General features: G+C 42.4%; 1 protein-coding gene across 3 annotated transcripts in view; it reads right to left on the bottom strand.

The window, feature by feature from the left end:
• Positions 1-24076, bottom strand: part of GAB2 (GRB2 associated binding protein 2) — a 209631-nt gene that overhangs the window by 48529 nt on the left and 137026 nt on the right. For 2 of the 3 annotated variants that reach the window (XM_054241862.2, XM_035265325.3), the window contains one exon: positions 15806-16106. In XM_054241862.2, the coding sequence (XP_054097837.1) occupies positions 15806-16067 (262 nt within the window). In that variant the 5' untranslated portion in view covers positions 16068-16106. Of the gene's footprint in view, positions 1-15805; positions 16107-19130; positions 19196-24076 lie in introns of all 3 variants that reach the window. The other variant, XM_054241863.2, reaches the window with a different exon arrangement.

The raw sequence follows: 24076 nt of genomic DNA, 5'->3' as shown, positions 1-24076 counted from the left end.
TTGGCCAAGAGAACGAAAACTGGAGAACATAACAAGGCTCAGGAGTCCACTGAATGCAGGTCCATGTCTTACACTCTTCTCTAACCCTTGTCCATAGAATAAGAATGGGCAAAAGCAGGTTCTCAGTGGGGCACTGAATGAGTAAACTCAGAAACAGAAACTAAGGCATCACTAGAAATGTGGGCAGTAGAATCCCAGAGGAAGAAGCATGTTCTGGGAAAACAGAAGCAGATTTTCGTCAGAAATGCAGGCAGAGAGACCACATGCAACCCAGAAGCCTTCAAGTGGGCAGTCAGGCTCCAGCCACTGGCTTGAGGTATGGTTAAGTCTTAGGTCTATGAGAGGGGCTACATAAAAGCAGGACAGGGTCCACTCCTGGGTGGGATTTGAGACTACAGGCAGTTTATTAGAGCAAAGATTGAGACACAGGAAAATTGGCCAAGATCCCAGGGCTGACCCTAGCTAGTACACAAGAGCAGGGCTAGCACAGAGCCAGGGAACAAAAGATCCCACAGTACTGGCTTCACACTGGATGCAGGGGGTCTGGACTTAACAGTAGAGTTCAGAGGCCCCTGGCCACTGGGACAGAAGCAGAGGCTGGCAATCAGTAGTCCTGACACACACATCACCTCTAGATCACTATTTCCCAGACTCTTCCATTCTATGGACAGGTGAAAACACTGCCTCTTTGTTTATGCCCTTGTGCATTTTTAGAAATGAATACACAGGGCTGCCAGTTTTTAATGATGTTGTCGAATATGGAAACTACCATTTACTATGACTCTCACTTCACACACACAAGAACACTTTAACATACATACACAAAGAGAATCTCTGAATAAAGGGAAGTTTTAAAACCTGATCACATTTAGTTTTGTGAAAACAGATTATATCTTCCTCATGTTTTTCATGTTTTTGTGGACTGATGAAAATTTCTGTAGCTCAGCCCTGGAGGTCCCTGTTTTGAACATCTGCTGCAGACCATTATCTTCACACTGTGTGCCAGCCTTCCCAGGCAACCAGGAGAGGTAGGCAGTTGAGTCTAGCTTGCATCACTTGACCCTCTCCTCTGATATATTCAAAGTGGCTCCCTCTCAAATGTTTTATAAATTATTGTGTTTCATGTGAGATACGGTTAAAAAGCAATGCTTTAAACACTTTTGGAAATCATTCCTAGTTTACTGTTGAAGAAACTGAGATTAATCATAAGAAAACTGAAATTTAAAACCAGGAATCTGATTCTCAGGCACAGATCCTAGAGAGAAGACCTATCTACTGATTTTGCAGAGTTCAGAATCCTATGCAGAGCTATAAGTAACTGGATGTTTAATCATAATCAAGATCTTCTGAGGTCCAAGGTGACACTGCCACTAAATACAAAGTTCTAATTCTACCTGCAGCCTAATATTAGAATTAGACTGGGCTTTGGAAACTAGTCAGGGACCAATTCAACCATCATTTATTATCCTTTTATTAGGGATAATCAGAAGCACTCAAAGAACCAAAAAAGTAGGGGGTTTTTATGAGATGTTTGGGAGCCATCAAAAGCTTCTGGCACCATGGAGTTGGGATGAGATGCTCCCAAGTCTAACAGTCTGTGGGTTTTGGCAGGTAACACTAGACTATCTATGCTGGCTGGCTGGGGTGGTGAGGGGAAGTGTCTGGTATTAAAAAAAAAAAAACATAAGGAAGGATCAAGACTTAGAATGAAAGAACAAGATCAGGTTTCTCCCTGTCTCCTTTTCCTCCTCCAGAGGGTTTGGACTTCCTTGAAGGTCAAAGCTGGAGTTTGTTCTAGGACAACACAGAAAGATTTGTGAGAATTTTATGGAGCTCATATCTGAACTCACAGCCTGTTCTATGGATGACTAGACCCAGCTGTAAACGAAAAATGACAAACAAGCAAGAGACTGAGGAGGAAGGCCTGATATTTCAGGGTTATTTAAAATAACCTTTTTCTTTACTTTGCTTTTTTTTTGAGAAATGAGGATTTCAGATCTGGCTGGAAAATGGTCTGGATATTTATTTTCCTCGTTGTCTCAGTGGAAAAAAAGGGTGGGTGATTCAGACAGCAGCCTCCACCCCTGGGCTGGAGCCTGGGTCAGTCTCCACTCTGTTCTTTCTTCCTTAAGAGAGGAGTCTCAGCCTGGGGAGAAGATGCACATTACCGCCCACATTTGCTTTTGGCTTCCAACTAGGGTTCCCCAGAGGAGCTGGTCTGATCTGAGTTAATAAAACAAAACCCAAAAGGTCTGGGAGGGAACGAGGGAGGAAAAGGCCCTCCCAGGGATGAGAAGACAGAAAGGGTGAGGTCTCTGAGCCAGGCTTCTCCCTGGTTGTCTCTCTCTCTCTTTTCATGGTGGGGAAAGGACCAAGGTCATCAGAATGCATCTGAATAGACTATTTGGCTCTACCACAGTTCTCCCTGTTGTCAGAAATCCAGGAATAAGGGGTCCTGACCTTTTAAGGCACCAGTCATTCTCTCTGGAGAGGAAAGAGCTGTTTGAAGACCCCAGAAACATTCCTCCACTGTATGCTGAAGACTTCCCCCAAAGCATTCCTATGGGTATCCTTTGACCCCAGATGGGACCCAGGACTTAAAATAACTCTAGTGTTGAATTACGAAACTTAAGGCTTACTAGAAGTTTAAATATTTAAACTTCTTTAAGTATTTAAAGGGGGAGGTCTCACTAAAATTTTAGGAGAGAAAAGGTGGGGAAGAGATAAAGAAGTGTTGGTCAGAACTTTGGGAATTCTTTATTCCATAAGATTCGACATGTGACTACTGTGAAATTCCTGCCAAGGAGTTCAAGAAGGTAAGAAACTAAAATAGTAGAGAAGATACAGAGGATGCTCTGGCCTTATTTCAAAATCTCCAAGAGTTACAACATGGGGCTCTGGTGAGCTAAATTCCCTGAGTTGTAACTCACAGTAGTTTGTTGGTTCCTCTAAGAAGGATCATATTGTCTTGCTAGTTTAGCCACCGAAGGTTAGTATCCATGTACAAATAGCACTCAGCACTGTAGAAGGCCGAGGCGGGTGGATCACAAGGTCAGGAAATCGAGACCATCCTGGCCAACAGGGTGAAACTTTGTCTCTACTAAAAACACAAAAATTAGCCAGGCATGGTGGTGTGCACCTGTAATCCAAGCTACTTGAGAGACTGAGGCAGGAGAATTGCTTGAACCCAGGAGGTGGAGGTTGCAGTGAGTTGAGATTGCCTCACTGCACTCTAGCCTGGGCGACAGAGTGGGATCAGTCTCAAAAAAAAAAAAAAAGAATAGTCAGTTCTCAGTGATTTATAAACCTCCTCCTCTTCCTTCTTCTTGGCTGTTTTGTGACTTAGAAGCAGCCATGGTAAACAGCTCTGTGAAAAGCGACCAGGACAAGTGAGGAGTCAGAGCACACAGCCATAGATGGGGGTCAAAAGTCTTAAATTCTAGGCCCTGCCACTCTGCTTTCTGGCATGGTCACTTGGTACCTTTAAGCCTTAGTTTCTTCACTTGTGCAATAAGAACGATGGTATCAGCCCCTACCTATCCTCATTTTGTTTCCTCATGCTTAAATGAGACTACATAAGGGTTGTGTAGACTATAAAGTTCTGTAAAAACACCAAATATTTAAATTATATTCTGTTTATCTTGTCTTACAGACATAAAAATCATCACTACTATCACTACCACCACTACAAGGGAAAAGTGAAGTGAGCAGCTGTGGTTCACAATGTATGTTCCTGTATGTCCCTGTATGTTCTCCTAGCTTCGCCTATGTAACCTCCTAACAATGCTGTGAGGAGCATCATCTCCATTTTATAGATAATAAAAACTCCAAGAGGGAAAGTTATTTATTCAACATCAATAAGGCAAATAAGTAGCAAGATTGAGACTCAAGTACAGCTAGCTGCTTTTTGGCATCCCTGTGATAGTGGCTGTGCAGGCCCTGGAAAAGCTACTGAATAAATGGAGGAGGGAGGAAATATAAGGAATAAAGAAGTCCTCCACTTTGAGGATTCAAAAGGGATGAGGGCTTTCCTAACAGGGGATGACCCCGGAGCACATGAATAATTCATCAAAGCTCCCTACTGAGAGATGGCTTTTTTTGTGTGTGGTACATCTGGTCAGGGATAGCTGCCCGCAATGAGGCCACAAATGTGAGGACTTGTATCCACCTGCTTATAAACACAGCTCAGAGAAGCTCTCTGCTTCCTTACTCTAAGCACTGATGGCTATTTTGATTCTAAGAGGAAGGTGAGGAAGGTTCTTGCTTTTGTTTGTGCACACACACAAAACAAGCAAAAATAAATCCCACATACATGATATAGAATCTTGATGTGTTCCTGGAATTGCTTTTCCTTCTAGAACGCCATTTCTGGTTTCCTTTTGGAACAAGTTCTCTATCAAGAGATGGTTTCCTCCAACTATGTTGATTTCAGACTCACTTTCACTCCTGGTCTGGTCTTGATCCTGCAGGTTTTATCCTAGACATTTTTTGTTGGAATATGTGAAAACTGGAGGGTGGCAGTAGAAATAAGAATCTGGAGGTGGCAAGGATTAAAAAAAAAAAGACAGAATCCATCTGCCAGAAACCTCTTCTAGCTGAAAGCAAACAGAAGTTTTTATATGAGACCTATCACAGGCACAGTAGTTCATACCTGTAATCCCAGCACTTTGGGAGGCCAAGGCAGGTGCATCACCTGAGCCCAAGAGTTCAACACAAGCCTGGATGATAAGGTTTGGCTGTGTCCCCAACCAAATCTCATCTTGAATTCCCAAATGTTGTGGGAGGGATCTAGTGAGAGGTAACTGAACCATGGGGGCAGGTCATTCCCAGGCTGTTCTCGTGATAGTGAATAAGGCTCATGAGATCTGATGGCTTTAAAAAGAGGAGTTCGCCTGTACAAGCGCTCTCTCAGCCTGTTACCATCCATGTAAAATATGACTTGCTCCTCCTTGCCTTCTGCCATGATTGTGAGGCCTCCCCAGCCATGTGGAACTGTAAGTCCATTAAGGTTTTTTTTTTTTTTTTTTTTTGGTAAATTGCCCAGTCTCAGGTATGTCTTTACCAACATTGTGAAAATGGACTAATATAGAAAATTGGTATCAGTAGAGTGGGGTACTGCTGAAAAGATACCTGAAAATGTGGAAGCAACTTTGGAACTAGGTAACAGGCAGGGGTTGGAACAGTTTGGAGGGCTCGGGAGAAGATAAGAAAATGTGGGAAAGTTTGGAACTTCCTAGAGACTTGCTGAATGGCTTTGACAAAAATGATGATAGCGATATGCGCAATAAAGTCCAGGCTGAGGAGGTCTCAGATGGAGATGAGGAACTTGTTGGAAACTGGAGCAAAGGTAACTCTTGTTATATTTTAGCAAAGAGACTCGTGGCATTTTGCCCCTGCCCAAAGTTCAAGTGCAACTTTGAACTTGAAAGAGATGATTTAGGGTAGCTGGTGGAAGAAATTTCCAAGCAGCAAACCATTCAAGAGGTGATTTAGGTGCTGTTAAAGGCATTCAGTTTTATAAGGGAAGCAGAACATGAAGTTTGGAAAATCTGCAGCCTGACAATGTGATAGAAAAGAAAATTTCATTTTCTGATGAGAAATTTGAGCTGGCTGCAGAAATTTGTGTAAGGAGGACCTAATTGTTTATCCCCAAGACGACATGGAAAACATCACCAGGGCATGTCAGAGTTCTTCACAGTAGTCCCTCCCATTACAGGCCCAGAGGCCCAGGAAGGAAAAAATGATTTCATGGGCCAGGCCCATGGTCCCTCTGCTGTGTGCAACCTACAGACTTAGTGCCCTGCATCCCAGCCACTCCAGCCATGACTAAAATGGGTCAAGGTACAACTTGGGCTGTTGTTTGAGAGGGTGGAAGTCCCAAGCCTTGCAGCTTCCACATGGTGTTGGGCCTGCAGGTGGAAGTCAGGAATTGAGGTTTAGGACCCTCTGCCTAGATTTCAGGGGATATATGGAAACGTCTGACTACCCAGGCAGAAGTTTGCTGCAGGGTTGGGGCCCTCATGGAAAACCTCTGCTAGGGCAGTGCAGAAGGGAATTGCAAGGTCGGAGTCTCCCACACAGAGTCCCTTCTGGGGCACTGCCTAGTGAAACTGTGAGAGAAGGGCCACCATCTTCCAGACCCCAGAGTGGTAGATCCACTGACAGCCTGCACTGTGTGCCTGGAAAAGTTGCAGACATTCAACACTAGCCCGTAAAATCAGCCAGAAGGGGTACTATAACTTGCAAAGCTACAGGGGTGGAGCTACCCAAGGCCAGAGGAGCCCACCTCTCACACCAGTGTGACCCAGATGTGACACATGGAGTCAAAGGAGATAATTTTAGAGCTTTAAGATTTGACTGCCTCACTGAATTGTGGACTTGCATGGGGACTGTAACCCCTTTGTTTTGGTCAATTTCTCCCATTTAGAATGGCTGTATTTACCGTGCCTGTATCCCCATTGCATCTAGGAAATAACAAACTTGTGTTTGATTTTATAGGCTCATAGGCAGAATGCCTTGTCTCAAATGAGACTCTGGATTGTGGACTTTTGAGTTAATGATGAAATTAGTTAAGACTTTGGGGGACTATTCAGAAGGCATGACTAGTTTTAAAGTGTGACATGAGATTTGGGAGGGGTCGGGGGGTGGAATGATATGGTTTGGCTGTGTCCCCACCCAAATCACATCTTGACTTCCCACATGTTGTTGGAAGGACCTGGTGGGAAGTAACCGAATCATGGGGGCAGGCCTCTCTCAGGCTATTCTCGTGATATCTGATGGTTTTAAAAAGAGAAGTTCCCCTTCACAAGCTCTCTCTCTTGGCCTGCTGCCATCCATGTAAGACATGACTTGTTTCTCCTTGCCTTTTGCCATGATTGTGAGACCTCTCCAGCCATGTGGAACTATAAGTCCATTAAACCTTTTTTTTTGTAAATTGCCCAGTCTTGGGTATGTCTTTATCAGCAGTATGAGAACAGACTAATACACTGGGCAATATAGTGAGACCCTGTCTCTACAAAAATTTCAAAAATTAGCTGGGTGTGGTGGTATGCATCTGTAGTCCCAGATACTTGGAGGCTGAGGTGGGAGGATCACTTGAGTCTGGGAGGCCGTGATTGTGCCATTGCACTCCAGCCTGGGCAAAGACAGACAAACGAGAGAGAGAGAGAGAGAGAGAGAGAGAGAGCACGCGCACGTGAGCGAGCACGAGTGTGCGAGAGAGAAACAGACACACAGACAGAATGATGGATGGACAAATGGACAGATGGATGGAAGGAGAGAGGAAAAGAGAGAGTATCTGTTTTCTGTTTGAGAGAGGCACTACATATGATGAAACCTCTACAGGAGCAAAATGGGAGCAGGGACATGGGATTGAACAACTTCAGGGGACCCCGGTATACAAAAACAATGTGAATCGTCCTTTGGGAAATGTGCAACTCGAGTGCTGCCAGTGGGTTCTGTGTCTGTCTGGATGCATCCATGGGCATGCAGAAGCATGGCTGAGAACAGAAACTATTTTATCCCTATTATATTAAAGGAAGTTGAGACTTTATCAAGTGACCTGCTCATGTAATTGCAGAGTGGTGATTTGAACTCAGACATCCTTGTTCCCAGCATACAAACTAAGCAATAGAGCCTGATGACTGGATTAAAGCCCTTCAAATTACTAATTAGGAATATTCCAGACCAAGAACTTTGGCAATACGGGTTAGTAAGGAGGGAGAACCTGAGCCAGCCATATGGACTCCTGGTGGGTGCTTCCAGTTCAATGCATAGTGTCTAAAGGGGCAAAAATATCCAGGCCTGGTTCTGGAAGATGCTTATATTCCAGGAGGACAGGGACAAAAAGACAGCATATCAGAATGCAAAGTCAGGTCTGGGTTGGAGTAGAATCCCAACTCTCCCATATTCTAGTGTATGACCTTGGGTCAAATTGTTGCTGCTCAAAGGATTACTATGACTTTTTAGTGGGAATTTATGTAAAGTCTCAACTTTCATAGAATAGATGGCTCAATACATAGCTGCGATTATTTTTTTTGTGTGTGGCCACCAAGGGTTAGGTGCTCTTCACCTGAGGCAGGTGCTGACATGAAGACTCAGGTGATTGGATTGTTTTCAACAGGCTCTAGTAAAAGGAAAGCAGTGTTGCATTAAGGAAGACTTTCTGGGACTGGAAGAGATGGGTAGCCCTTCTGAATGAACCCAGCCCAGGATGCAAGCTGGGTAGATGGAGAAGACTGTTAGCCCTGGGGAGTTATAAAAGTGCTAGGCAGGAAAGAAAAAGTATTCAGTTTTGTCATTTGAAAAATGTAAATAAAGGTGATAAAGTGATTAAATGAAATAGGCTACTAAGCAAAAGAAAGTAGTCACATGTTAACTTTCTGTTTCTCCTCAGATACCAACTCTCAGTTAAAAAAAAACCTAACTGAATAAATAAACTTTAATTTTTTACGTGAAGGCTTTATAAATATAATCCAGTTTTAGGAAAATCACCATGTGACTGAATCTTTTAACATACCCGATTCTCCTCTGACATTGAAGAAAGGCCAATTGCTTACAACAGAAGGATCTTACAAAGAACCCTAAACCTCTATCATAGACATCTATTTGCTCTGATAATTAAACCACTAGATATCAAATAATTCCTTAAAAAAGACTGAAGAAAATATATAGATGCATATGTGTATATACATATTTGTGTGTCTATACATTAAAAATATACACACATACAGATTTATATATCTACAAATATATTTCTGGCTGGGTGTGGTGGCTCATGCCTGTAATCCCAGAACTTTGGGAGGCCAAGGTGGGTGGATCACCTGAGGTCAAGAGTTCAAGACCAGCCTGATCAACATGGTGAAATCCCATCTCTACGGAAAATTCAAAATTTGCCAGGCATGGTGGTGCATGCCTGTAATCCCAGCAACTCAAGAGGCTGAGGCAGGAGAATCACTTGAACCTGGGAGATAGAGACTGCAGTAAGCCAAGATCATGCCACTGCTTTCCAGCCTGGGTGACAGAGTAAGACGTGGCCTCAAAAAAAAAAAAAAAAAAAAAAGAATATAAAGAATTTATTTCCTAGCCAGGTGCAGTGGTACAGGCCTGTAGTCTCAGCTACTTGGGAGGCTGAGGTGGGAAGACTGCTTAAGCCCCAGAGTTCGAGGTTACCGTAAGCTGTAATTATGACACCGTATCCCAGCCTGAGTGACAGGGATTGAAAGACCCTGCCTCTCAAGAAAAATACTGCTTGCTGCAGTCTTGAACTCCTGGGCTCAAGCAGTCTTTCCCTCTTAGCCTCCCAAGAAGCTGGGATTACAGGCTAGGAAATATTTAATATTCAATAAGACCATTGACAAAATATTCAATTATTTGTCACCCTCTAATACTCTTCTCTTTCCTTTCCTAAGCTGGTGGTGCATGTGTCCCTCATCTTGGTGATTCCTGTTACAGCATGCCTCTATGACTACCTGGTTGCATGCCTGTCCCTTCCTCTAGGCTGTGATGTCTGAGCACTGAGACCCTACTGTTCATCTTTGTAACCTCATTGGTTATGACAGGAACTTGCATAAAATAAACGCTCCGTAAGGTTTGCTGAATGAATGTGTGAATGAACAAATGAAACTTGCTACCAAAGAAAGCAAGCCCAGATAATGTAGTTCCTACATTTTCATTGTACTGAAGTCCTACATAGTAAAAGGATTTAAACATGTGATTTAATAAAAAGATATCTGCACTGAGTAATTTTTGCCACATCTCAAGAATATATTTTCTTGATGGGAATACCTCCAATCCCACAAGAAAATAATTCGATTAAAAGCAATTTGCTTTTTGGTTATATTTTCCCCCACGCATACCTATTTCTTAAAAAGCTGAGGTACTTGTTGGACCCATTTCTCACATTGTTAGAGTAGGTAGCTAGGCAGACATGAGCAGGGCAGGAGAGGCCCCTGCCCACATCCCACAAGGATTGTCAGGCAACTATCAGGGGAAATCAGGCGGTTGTTAAAGTGTCTCGCTAAAATAATAATTGGTTGCAGCTGCTGCTGGAAAAGACGGTCTCCCAAAAGATAGAAATCACCAGAAACTGGTGATCAGCAGCTTGCTGATAAAATCTCAGGAGTTAGGCAAGTGCACTCAAGCAGGCACACTAAGAGGCAAAATGGCAGAGTTTAACTGGTATTTGGCCTTCCTCTAGAACACTTGACTGGTAAAAGGACGCAAGTGAGCATGTACACAACTTCAGTAAACACACTGGACAGGTAAGGGAAAAACACCTCAAGTGAGCATGTAAACACACTGAGCTTTAGTAAACACACTGAGCATGAGGCCCCTCCTAAGTGCTGGCAGCCCTCTTCAAAAGAATAGTGGGGAAGGACACAACCCCCAGAAGAATGCCAATATGTAAAACTCCAGGGCGAGAGGTCAAACAGTGCACTGAAATCTCTTAAGTTGCTTGCCTGGCCCTCTTCCAAGTGTTCTTTACTTCCCTTTGTTCCTGCTTTAACACTTAATAAACTTTCACCCCTCTTCTAAAACATGCCTCTGTGTCTCACTCTGCCTTATGCCTTTGGTCAAATTCTTTCTTCTGAGGAGGCAAGAATTGAGGTTGCTGCAGACCCAGATAGATTTACTGCTGTTAATAGCATTTATGAAAGCCTCGAGTGTGTTTGTGGAGATTTTTTTCCCCTGCTTTTTTTTTTCTTGGGAGACAGTTTCACTCTTGTTGCCCAGGCTGGAGTGCAATGGCATGGTCTCAGCTCACTGCAACCTCTGCCTCCCAGGTTCAAGTGATTCTCCTGCCTCAGCCTCCTAAGTAGCTGGGATTACAGGCACGCACCAGCAGGCCCAGCTAATTTTTGTATTTTTAGTAGAGACAGGATTTCACCATGTTGGCCAGGCTGGTCTCGAACTCCTGACCTCAGGTGATCTGCCTAGCTTGACCTCCCAAAGTGCTGGGATTACAGATGTTAGCCACCGCGACCATCCTATTTTATTTTTTTTAGCTTTTGAGACAGGGTCTCCCTCTGTGGCCCAGGCTAGAGTACAGTGGCGCGATCTCAGCTCACTGCAACCTCTGCCTCCCAAGTTCAAGCAATTCTCTTGCCTCTGCCTCCTGAGTAGATGGGATTACAGGCGTGTGCCACCACAGCCCAGCTAATTTTTGTAATTTTAGGACAGACAGGGTTTCACCATACTGGTCAGGCTGGTCTCGAACTCCATGCTTCAGGTGATCTGCCTGCCTCAACCTCCCAAAGTGCTGGGATTACAGGCATGAGGCACCACACCCAGCTCCCTAGTCTTTTAATTAATTTCTTATTCCCCACCCCCAACTTTTTTGTTATATTTTTTGGACACAGGGTCTCATTCTGTTATCCAGGCTGGAGTACAGTAGTGTGATCACAGCTTACTGCAACCTTGAATTGGTGGTATCAACCAATCCTCCCACTTCAGCCTCCCTAGTAGCTGGGATTACAGGCGTGCTAACACGCCCAACTAATTTCTATATTTTATTAAAGTAAAAAGGTTTCAGCTAACCATGATTGTGTCACTGCACTCCAGTCTCGCTATGTCGCCAAGGCTAGGGCCCTTTTCCCTCCCCCTCCTTTTTTTTTTCCCACTGAACATGCATTGCTCTTCATTAGGAATAAAATAAAGGAGAAAAACAAAAACAATCTCCATGAAACCTATAAATGACAAAGATTTGGGGAAAACAGGAAATTCCACTCAGGAAGCAAGAAGATTATACCAAAGAACTTAACAATACATAGGGGCTCATTATCCTTCCCCAAAGAAGATAAAAATCACAGAATTCCTAGGTTAGGACATCTAGGTCAGGCCTGACTGGCTACATAATTTGCAGAGGCCAGTGTAAAATGAAAACGTAGAACCTCCTGTTAAAAAAACTATTAAGAACTTCAAGATGGTAATAGTGGAGTGTTAAACCAAGTGCAGGCCCTTCTAAAAATGGGGCTGTTTGTGACTACACAGGTCACATGTCCATGAAGCTGGTCCGATGTGCTTTTTAGGGAATTATTGGATATCTAGTGGTTTAATTATCAGAGCAAATATATGTCTATGATAGAGGTTTAGGGTTAGTTCCCTAACCTGGCTAGTCCTCAGAATCACCTGTGAAACTTTTTTTAAAGAAGGAGTCATAATTTAAGTGCCATAAATTTCAGCATTTTAAAGTGTAAAGTTCAGTGGTTTTCAGTATACTCATAAAAGTGTACAGCTATCATCACAATCTAATTCCAGAACATCTTTACCATTCCAAAAAGAAACCCCATACTCATGAGCAGTCCCTTCCCATACTGCCACTCTTAGTCACCACCAATGTACTTTGTCTCTGTGGATTTGCCTATTCTGAACCTTCATATAAACAGAATCATAAAAAGATGGTTCTCTATGTCTTCTTTCACTTAATATGTTTTCAGTACTTTATACCATTTTATGGCTTAGTAATACATTAGTAATAAAATACCATATTTATTTATTGATGGATATTTGGGTTTTTTTCCACTTTTTGGCTATTATAAATAATATTGCTGTGAACATTCTTGAAAACATGTTCACACAAAAACTTTACATTTCTCTTGGGAATATGTCTAAGAGTAGAATTGCTGGGTCATACATTAACCGTCTAATTGCCACACTGTTTTTTGCAGTGTCTGTATTATTTTACATTCCTACAAGCAAAGTATAAAGTGGGACGTATGAGCAATGTATTTTTCCACATCATTTCCAGCATCTGTTATTGTCTGTATTTTTTATTACAGCCACCCCAGTGTGTATGAAGTAGTATCTCACTGTGGTTTTCCTTAATGGCTACTGTTATTCAGCATCTTTTCATGTGTGTTTTTTTTTTGTATTTTTAGTAGAGATGGGGTTTCACCGTGTTAGCCAGAATGGTCTCGATCTCCTGACTTTGTGATCTGCCCATCTCCCAAAGTGCTGGGATTGATTATACGCGTGAACCACCGTGTCCACCCGGTTTTTCATGTGTTTATTGGTCATTTGCATATCTTCTTTGGAGAACTGTCTATCCAGATCCTTTGCACATTTTAAAATTGGATCTTTTTGTTATTCAGTTGTAAGAGTCCTTTATATATTCTAGATTCTAGAACACTCTCAGATACAAAATTCTAAAAAATATTCTCCCACTCTGTGGGAGGAACTTTTAAAAACTATTGACTCCTTTGTCCTAAACCAGATCTACTGAATCAGCATCTAGAAATTAAAAGAAAAAAATGTTTCAGGTGATTTTGATGATCTACCAGATCTAGGAATCAATGATCCAGCCCACTGCTATTCAAGCTTTAATGTGCATACTACAAATCATCTGGTGCTCTTGATAAAAATCTACATTTTGAGGGAAATATAAAATCACCATCAGAACACCACAGTAATAGCTGCTAGAAATGAGCATTTTGGGAGGCTGAGGCGGGCAGATCACAAGGTCAGGAAATTGAGACCATCCTGGCTAACATGGTGAAACCCTGTCTCTACTAAAAATACAAAAAAATTATCTGGATGTGCTGGCACACGCCTGTAGTCCCAGCTACTCAGGAGGCTGAGGCAGTAGCATTGCTTGAACCTGGGAGGCAGAGGTTGCAGTGAGGTGAGACTGCACCACTGCACTCCAGTCTGGGTGACAGAGTGAGATTGCCTCAAAAAAAAAAAAAAAAAAAAAAAAAAAGAAAGAAATATGATTCATTGATGAATGCTAAAATCAGCGGACAAAAGTTGTGTTTTTTTTTTCTAGTGGGTAAAAGATTGCTTTTTTCTTTTTTTCTAGGGGGCAAAAGTTTAAGGAGAAAAAGGATATTTTCATATTCTCAAAATATCTTCTAAATGTTTATTAGTTACAAAAATAAAGACAGTAACTTTACAGTTGAGAAACCAGGTAGATACCACCTTAATCAAGTGATCAAAGTTAATGTGATCAGTAATAAGACATACAGACGGCACATGCCCTCTGATTTAAAATGCTGAGAAAAGCACATCAGTTTTGTGGTAATCCTCCCTCAAACTGACAACTTCAGTCTAAACCATGAGAAAACATCAGCCAAACCCCAACTGAGGGATATTTTACAAAATACCCAACCAATACTCTTTCAAAGTGTCAAGGTTTATTAAAAAAAAGACTGAGGTACTGTCATAGATCAGAGGAGACTCAGAGACATAACACTAAATCTAATGTGAAAGCTCAGTCAGTAGTAGATAGGAACTTGCTGTACTATTTTTGTAACCCTTCTGTACATCTAAAATTATTTCAAAATAACAAGTTTTTAAACTATGCAGATTCTGACAGTGTATGGTTGGTGAAAGCTTCACATTCTACCTTTCTTTTTTTGAGACAGAATCTTGTTCTCTCGCCCAGGCTGGAGTGCAGTGGCGCAGTATGAGCTCACTGCAGCCTCTGCCTCCCGGGTTCCAGTGATCTCTTGCCTCAGCCTCCTGGGCAGCTGGGATTACAGGCACAGGATATCACACCTGGCTAATTTTTGTATTTTTAGTAAAGACGGGGTTTTGCCATGTTGGCCAGGCTGGTCTTTACCTACTGACCTCAGGTGATCCGCCTGCCTTGGCCTCCCAAAGTGCTGGCTGGTATATTATAGGCGTGCGCCACCATGCCCAGCCCACATTCTGTTTTTCTAGCAGGTTCCCAGTACAGGCTGATGCTGCTGGTCCACAACCCCCACTATGAATAGGAAGAGTTTAGAACAGAGCTTCTCAAACTTAACCCTGTATCAAAATAATTTGGAGGGTTTTAAAAAACAGATTGTTGAGTTTTACTCCCAGAGTTTCTGATTTAGCACATCTAGGGTGGGACCCCCAAATCTGCATTTCTACCAACTTCCGAGGTGACACTGATGTTGCTGATCAGCTAAGAATTTTTACATTTTTCAAGGGTTATAAAGAAAATTTTAAAAAAAGGAATATGAAACAGACACGTTATGTGGCCTTCAAAGCCTAAAATATTTACAGAAAATGGATGCTGAGCCCTGGATTCCTGCTTACGCAGAATGAAGCCTTTAAAAGACACTAATGGCTGGGTCCAGGACTCAGAGATTCTTCAGTGATCTGGCATGGCTCCTCAGTGTCAATATTTTTTAACAATGCTCCTCCTTAATTCCAATGTGCAACCAGACTGCCTGCCCCAGCAAAAACTCTGCTCTTCAACCATCCCAGAGAGCTCAGGATGAACCTAAACAAATGTCAAGGAGCATTTCTACAATTTAACACTCATTTCAAAAAGGTAAGCTATTTTTGTGAAGGTTATCAAAATCCAGACATAAATCAGTATTTCCTCCTTTTATCCCCTCCCAACTGAATACAAATGAACATGGGATCATCAATAATCTTACGAAGAACCCACACAAACAAGGGTCAGGTGAGACTGTGCAGGATGGCCTGAAGTGGGCTAGGACAGACAGAGATGAAGCAGAGAAGGGATCAAGGTGAGACCTTCCCTATGGGAGGGTGACACAGAGTGCTAGACAGCACAGGGAAGGGAGAAAGTGGGAGGGCAAAGGTATGGCAGTGGTGTTGAGGCACCTGAGGAAACACCACAAATACCTTTAGCTTTATCACAACCCCAGCACTTTTTGGTTTCCTGTTTGAGCATAATTAGGGGCAGGGGTCCCTCTAATATTTGGCCAACCTCTTCACACTCTTTACCCTTTATCTGTGAACACTCTTCCAAACAGGAAACCTTAGCTAAAGGCTGCTCTCTCTGCTCCAGGAATCCAAGGGCCTCACCTCAGCCCTCTCTGAGAAAGGTCTGTGTGTGCTCTCATACCTGTGCTCTCCTCAGCCTGATTGAAGCCACAGATCTGGCAGATGCTCTGGACCCACTTATTCATGTCCTCTTCCGTCTCAGCCACGAGGTAAAAGGTGCGCTCACTGGTCTTGATGTCAAACACAAAACTATCCTGCAGCTCCTTCTTGTTAAAGGTCAGGCCTGCATCTACCTGTTCACAGAAGTTCAGGTTGATGATCCGCAAAGGCTTCTTGGAGTGATCGTTCTTGTAGTATTCCAGAACATCTGGGTCACCGCTCATCCGGCCACTCCGTAGGATAAACCAGCGTTTCTTCCAGGCCTAAATCACATCAGGAAGGAGTAAGAAGAGGAGGAAGAAGTCATTAGTTATTTTAAAACTTTTTTCTTTTCGAGGTGGGTCTTGCCCCATTGCCCAGGCTGGAGTGCAGTGGCACAATCAAAGCTCACTGTAATCTTGAATTCCTGGGCTCAAGCAATCCTCCTACCTCAGCCTCTCGGGTGGCTGGGACTACAGACGCATACCACCACGCCCAGCTAATTAAAAAATTTTTTTGTAGAGACGAAGTCTTGCTATGTTGCCTAGGCTGGTCTCAAATTCCTAGTGTCAAGAGACCTCCTAACTCAGCCTCCTAATGCACTGGGATTGTAAGTATGAGCCACTGTACCTGACCTTAAAGCTTTTAATAGGTCCTCAGATATCAGGTTAAAGATGGGGATTGTGGGACCTGCAGGCTGCCACATGACCTGTCCCCCTTTCAGATTTCCCAAGTTTCAAAAATGGAGGATGATCTTAGAATGCATATTTGTGCAGCATCTCACTATGGAAACAGGGTCTTATTATTTATTATAAAATAAGATGTGGCATTCCCACTGTTTAGATCAGGAAGTTAGATGATGACACTTCAGAGCAACTATTTCTTTAGGCTAGAATACAGATCCAAACTCACAGCACTTTTAGGCAAAGTAAAACTTGCAAAGCCATAATCAGTTTATCCATGGGGACCCCCACTAAGGCAGAGTGAGTTAAAGTAACAATGTTACCCACAGTACGTAGCAGAAAAACAAGTTTTCTAACCAAAACATGATGCCTTAGAAGAACCAGAGAAACCCCTCTAAACCACGTAACTTCAGGATTTTTTTTCCTGTCTTGTTCACTGGTGTTTTTTTAGTCCTTATGATAACGCCTTGTACATACTGAACTTTCAATATGTATTACTGAATGAGTAAACTCCTTCTACCATTCCATACTATAGAATTGAACATGTGATTACATATTCTACCAAGTGGTCTTCCATATGCCATTTCTTCAAAAAGACTGAGTAATCTGTGAGCAGATACCACACAAATTCTACATATAACAGAGATCTGGGTTCGGTTTGTGCTTTACCACTGACTTGCTGTGTGAATTTTTTTTGAGATTTTTTCTTTTTAGTCTCGCTCTGTTGCCCAGGCTGGAGTACAATGGTGCAATCTTGGCTTATTGCAACATCCCGCACCTGGGTTCAAGCAATTCTCCTGCCTCAGCCTCCTGAGTAGCCAGGATTACAGATACCCACCCTCATGCCCGGCTAACTTTTGTATTTTTAGTAGAGATAGAGTTTCACCAAGTTGGCCAAGCTGGTCTCAAACTCCTGACCTCAGGTGATCGCCTGCTTCAGCTTCCCAAAGTGCTGGGATTACAGGCATGAGCCACTGCACCTGGCACTGTGTAATTTTCAATTAAGTAATTTACCTCTTTGGACCCTGCCTCATCTATATAATGAAAATCACTACCACGACCACCACCATCTGCCCTACCTACCTCATAGGGTTATTATGCAAATAAGCCTAAAGCACTCTGTATACACCCTGAAGCACTACAAGTTTCGAGTTGAAACTTGATTATCACAATTCTTTAGACCCCACGGGATCTACACTCCATTAATTCTACCATCTTTTCACTCTCACTTTTCATCTCTGTCCTCATTTCTTTCTTTATCCAATTCTGTTTCTGTGATCCATCATCCTAATCATTCCCTTGCTTCTTTCTCCTTACTTATCCAGCAAACTCCAGCTAAGTCTAATGCTCTGCTGACTGGACCTGCTCAGCTGTACACAGATGGAGAAAATAATATGACCATGCTGACCGGTCTCACTTTTACTTCAAGTGGCCCCTCATGCTGCCCAACAATCCTACTATATTTACCTAGTTAATACTTTCTCCTGTTCTTTGGCAACAATCTCTTAGCTTCTTTCTCTTTAAACCTCCCTGCCTCCACTCTTTTATATCTTATTTCATAAGAAAACATAAACTATCAAAAGAAAATTTACGCATGCTTCAGGACCACATTTACCATCCTGCCTGCACCTGTAGCTATCTACTCTTTTACTAGAGAGCGTAGACATCCCATCCAACCAAGGCCAACCTTTTTCCATCTGTGCAGGGACATCACTTCAACAATTCTTCCCTTCTTCAGAATCATTGCATTTTTCCTCCTGACTAGGATCATTCCCATCAATACACCAACTTCTCCTATCTCAGAAGAAAAAATTAAAAGCTTGACTTGTTCCCACAATTCTTTACCAACTATGGCCCAGTTTTTCTACCTCTCTTTATAGTTACACTTCAAAGAGTATTCTATACTACTAATCTTTGTTTCCTCCCCTCCTATGTGAAGGCATTCTAACCAGGCTACCCCCATACCCCCAACACCGCAACTGCACCTCTGAAATAGCTCATCGAAGGTGTCAAAGACTTTACTGTTGATAAATCAACTCATGGGCCTTAGCTTGAGCTCTCTGCAACATCCAACAACAGTATATTATTTCTTCCTCCTTGAAACACTCTCTTCACCTAGCTTCAGCATGCACTCTCAATTCTCCTTCTATGTACCGGGCCAGTACTGGTTTTTCAATCTCCAGTGCTGGTTCTTCTTCATCTCCCTGACCTCCAAATGTTAGAATGCCCCAATGCTCAATTCTGAGATTTCTTTTTTTTTTCTACACCAACTCTCTAGGTCATTTTATTCAGTTTCACAGCTTTAAAAAACTATCAAATTGCTGCGATTCCCAAATTTATATCTCTAGCCTTAGAGTTGTATATCCAACTCTTCACTAGCAGGTATCTCAAAATTAATGTGTTCAAAACTGAGGTCCTGATGTCTCCCAGACTTGTTCTACCTGCAGTCTCTCCCATCTCAGTTACCAGCACCTCTGGCCTTCCAGTTGTCAGACCAAAAATCTGGATATCACAGTTGACTCCTTTCATACTCTACATCTAACTCATCAGCAAATCCCGTCAGTTCAGACAGTTCCGAATATATCAACAATGAGCTCGCTTCTCCTCACCTCCACTGTTGCTCACCTGGCCTAGTCCACCATTTTGTAGTCTTCCTGCTTCCACCCCTTCATCCTGAAGTCTATCCTCAACTGCAAAGTTAGAAAGCAGGAAGTAAATCAGAACATGCCACTTCTCCGCATACAACCTGTAAAGGTTGTTATCTCAGAGTAAAGCCAAAGTCCCCACAATGGCCCACAGGCCTGATGGGACTGAGCCTCATCCCATCCCCTTGCCTCAGCTCCTGCTGCCCTCAGCCTTGCCTATTATGCTCTGACCATGTGGCCTTGCACACTCTGCCACACAGGCTCTTGCCTCAGGGTCTTTAGTCTAGTTGTTCCCTGGCCCTGGAACGCTTGTCCCCCAGATATTTCCATTGCTTATTCTTTTTTTCAAGTCCTTATTCAAATGTGACATTACTGGAAGGGAGGCTATTCCTGGTCCCCAATGTTCCCATTCTCTTTCCCCCTTACCCTGCTTTACTGGTCCCAGAAAGCATGTACACCCCCAACAATACCACATTTTTGTGACTTTTCCGCACCTACCTTCTAGAAAGTAACAAGGAATGGCTCTTTTTATTCCATGATGCATCCTTGGTGTTTAAAATATTCCCTGGCACATAGCTAGTAATCAATAAATATATATTAAGGAATCATTTCCTTATATGAAATCCTCATAGCATCTAGCAGGTCAAAGGAGACATAACTGGCACCTACTAAACCTTAGATTGAAATGAAAATTGAGGTATAGCCAGATAGGATGGAGCTGAGAAAAACAAAAATAAGTATTATTTATCTACAGTCACTAATATCTTGGCCAGGTCACTACTTTCAGAATTGTGTGCCTGTGTGTGCTGCAGGTGCACACATAGACAACGCAGTGTGTGGGCACCAAAGGTGCATTTTTAAAAGATCTGTTTATAGTTTAGCTGGTGTTTCAGTTGCTGTGTCTCCTTTAGTCTTGTCTCTGTGGAAAGAGCTGTCCCCAAATCTCCGGTGTGCAGGTGCAGGCACAAACAAACATATAAAGACACCCTCATGAACAAGAAAACCATGTTTGCTACAGATAATATCAGAGCCTGTCAGGTTCTGCTTCCAAGGAAGTGGTGTAGGCTGATAAATGGCTGCCTACAAAATACTGATAAATTTATGACAGAGTCAGCAAGGCTGTCTAGTCTAGTCCCAAATTCACACATCCCTCTTCCACCACAACACCTTTCTCCACTTCCATGTTTTATTTCTTCATATATTTTTCTAGACAGAGTGCCCAGGCTAGGGTGCATTGGCGTGATCTCGGCTCACTGCAACCACCGCCTCCCAGCTTCAGGCAATTCTCCCACCTCCACCTCTCTTGAGTAGCTGGGATTACAGGCATGCACCACTATGCCCAATTTTTCTATTTTAGTAGAGATGGTGTTTCACCATGTTAGCCAGGCTGTTGTTAAACTCCTAACCTTAATCGATGTGCCCAACTCAGCCTCCCAAAGTACTGGGATTACAGGTGTGAGCCACAGCAGGCGGCCTCATGTGTTTTTTAAAAGTCAAACAATTCAGAACCAAGTATTAGCAACTCAAAGTGTCTGGCCTCAATAACAACTTCCCTGATCCATTCATCTCAAGTGGACCTCTGTTTCCTCTGAACCTTCGTAACGTGTTTTATGTACTTTTCAAGGCATGCCACTTTTCACAATTACGAATGTTTTTGTACTTGTCTCTTCCCAGCTAGGTCATGAACAAATCTTCTTTATTGCCAAAACTTTCTTACCTCTCTCACCTCAATGATGTTTCCTTCCTCCATCACTCTTTCCTTCCTTTGTTAACTTGCATCCAACGAACAATTATTCAGTGCTTACTATGCTCCAGGCATTATTCTAATGCTGAGGATACAACATGAATTCTTGGTCTTGCAGAATTTACAGGAGCACTAAAATTACTTATTATTCTCGGAATAGTAAGTCATGTAATTTCATGACTTTAAGTCTTTGCAGAAGCTATGGCTTCTGCATAGAATGGCTTTCACCTTACCTCATCCATCTGGAGAATTTCTATGTTCTCTCAGTGCCAGCACAAGTATCACTTCTCCTGGAAGGCCCTTACTGACTCCCTCAGGTAGAGCTGGTGCTTCTGCTTGTGTTCCCTTACAAACCTGTGCTTACCCCATGTTGGCATTTCTTCCCCTGGGTTTGGGATTTCTACTCCTTGCTTTGGCATTGCAAATGCTTATATGTCTTTCTCCCCTTTAAGCTCTGAGTATCCTGAGGTTAAGGTCCAATGTGGCCAACATGTACATGGGAGCTCAGTAAAGATGTGCTGACTTTTTTCATTCCATGAATATGTTAATTTGTTCAAACTAATAAAACTTAAAATACATGTAAGCTTTCACAGTAGGAAGTAAGAAGAACAGCAAGAGGATTACAGACAGAAGAATAAGATGAAGGTGTGTAACAGATTCTCTATGATGTGAGTTCTTTAGCATCTTGTTACCTTCATTCTGATGAATGTGGTACCCATGTAAAAAAATATTTATAAGGGAGTCTGGGAGCTTCACCTGAAAAGTGTTCCATGACACAGAAATGAAAAATTGCTGTTGGATTACTGACACACAATGCAAGGATAATATGGGACATGAGTCCTGAATATGCTATTAAAGAGACAGCATTTTTGGGACTGTTCTGATGCCTATATAAAATCTCATACAAAAATTAGCTCAAAATGGATTATGGACATACACATAAAATGCAAATACAATTCAGCAATCTATAAAAATGCATGACCAAACGGAATTTATTCCAAGGAGGTAAGGATGAATGCATATTTGAAATCAGTTATCAGGGGCCAGGCACGGTGGCTCACACTTATAATCCCAGCACTTTGGGAGGCCGAGGTAGGCGGATCACGAGGTCAAGAGATCGAGACCATCCTGGTCAACAAGGTGAAACCCCGTCTCTACTAAAAATACAAAAATTAGGTGGGCATGGTGGTGCACGCCTGTAGTCCCAGCTATTCGGGAGGCTGAAGCAGGAGAATTGCTTGAACTCAGAAGGCGGAGGTTGTGGTGAGCCAAGATCGTGCCACTGCACTCCAGTCTGGGTAACAAGAGTGAAACTCCATCTCAAAAAAAAGAAATCAGTCATCTACTATATTAACAGGCTAAAGAAGAAAAACTGCATGATCATATTATGCAATGCAAAAAAAACTGATAAAATTACACACTCATTCTTGATAAAAATTATCAGAGAAACAGGAATAGAGGGGAGCTTCTTCAACTTGATAATGAGCATCAACAAAAGACGAGCATCAACAAAAGACCAGCATCAAATGGTGTGTGTGTGTGTGTGTGTATTTTTAAGGCAAGGTCTCACTCTGTCACCCAGGCTGGAATGCAGTGGCATGAACATGGCTCACTGTAGCCTCAACCTCCTGAGCTCAAGCCAATTTCCCACCTCAGCCTCCAGAGTGGCTAAGATCACAGGTACATGACACTATGCCTGGCTAATTTCTAAATTTTTGTAGAGATGGGGTCCCATTTTGCCCATGCTGGTCTCAAACTCCTGGGGTCAAGTAACCCTCTTGCCTTGGCCTCCCAAAGTGCTGGGATTACAAGTGTGTGCCACCACACCTGGCCTATATTTAGTTTTGAAAAACTGAATCCTCTTTCTTAAGAACAGGAATAAGGAAAGGACATCTGCTCTTATCACTTTTTTTTTTTTTTTTGGAGACAGAATCCCAGGGTGGAGTGCAGGGGCACGATCTTGGCTCACTGCAAGCGTTCAAGTGATTCTTGTGCCTCAGCCTCCTGAGAAGCTGGGATTACAGATATACACCACTACACCTGGCTAATTTTTGTGGTTTTTTAGAGATGGGGTTTCACCATGTTGGCCAGACTGGTCTCAAACTCTTGGCCTCAAGTGATCCACCAGCCTTGGCCTCCCAAAGTGCTGGGATGACAGGTGTGACCCACCATGCCTGGTCCCTGTTATCACTGTTATTTAACATATTGCTGTTAGTTCTAGTCAGGGTGATAAAGCCAAAAAAACATATAAAAGGAAAAAAAAAAAAAAAAGGCCCCTGTTTGCAGAGGACATGATTGTCTATATAGAAAAATCATGGCTGGGCATGGTAGCTCATGCCTTTAATCCTAGCACTTTGGGAGGCTGAGGCGGGTGGATTGCTAGAGGTCAGGAGTTTGAGACCAGCCTGGCCAACATGGTAGAACCCCATCTCTACTAAAATACAAAAATTAACTAGTGTGGTGGCAGACACCTGTAATCCTATGTACTAGGGAGGCTGAGGCAGAATAATTGCTTGAACACAGGAGGCAGAGGTTGCAGTGAGTTTAGATCATACCACTTTACTCCAGCCTGGGCAACAGAGTGAGGCTCTGCCTCAAAAAAAAAAAAAAAAAAAGGGAAGAAAAGAAAAATATAAAAAACAAATAATCATAACCTACAACAAAACTCTCAGAACTAATAAGTGAATTCAGCAAAGTTACAGGATACAAGATAATCATACAAAAATCAATTTACTTCTAACTAGCAATGATATATGTGGGCATAAAAAATAAAAATACAATGCCATTTATAATTGCTCTTAAAATTGAAAAGGTATAAATCTTAAAAAAAATCCCTGTGCAGGGCATGTATGCTGAAAAGTATACAAAGTTAATGAAAGAAATCAAAGAAGACATAAATAAATGAAGAGACATGCCATATTCATGGATTGCATTGGAAAACTCAACTTGGTACATCTCCCTAAATTGACATACAGGTTTAACACAATTCCCATCAAAATCCCAGCAAGAATGTTTGTAGATGTACATAACATTGCTCTAAAATGTGTATGAAAAGGCAAAGGAAGCACAAAAGTTAAGATAATTTTGAAAAATAAAATGGGAAGAATCAGTCTGCCAGATTTTAAGACTTATTATATAGCTACAACAATCAAGACTATGTAGCACTGGTGAAGAGATAGATA

This window comes from Callithrix jacchus, chromosome 10, assembly GCF_049354715.1.
Source record: "Callithrix jacchus isolate 240 chromosome 10, calJac240_pri, whole genome shotgun sequence".
In the NCBI taxonomy this organism is placed as follows: domain Eukaryota; kingdom Metazoa; phylum Chordata; class Mammalia; order Primates; family Cebidae; genus Callithrix; species Callithrix jacchus.
The sequence above is the reverse complement of the archived record's forward strand: the minus strand, read 5'-3'. Positions and strand labels throughout refer to the sequence as shown.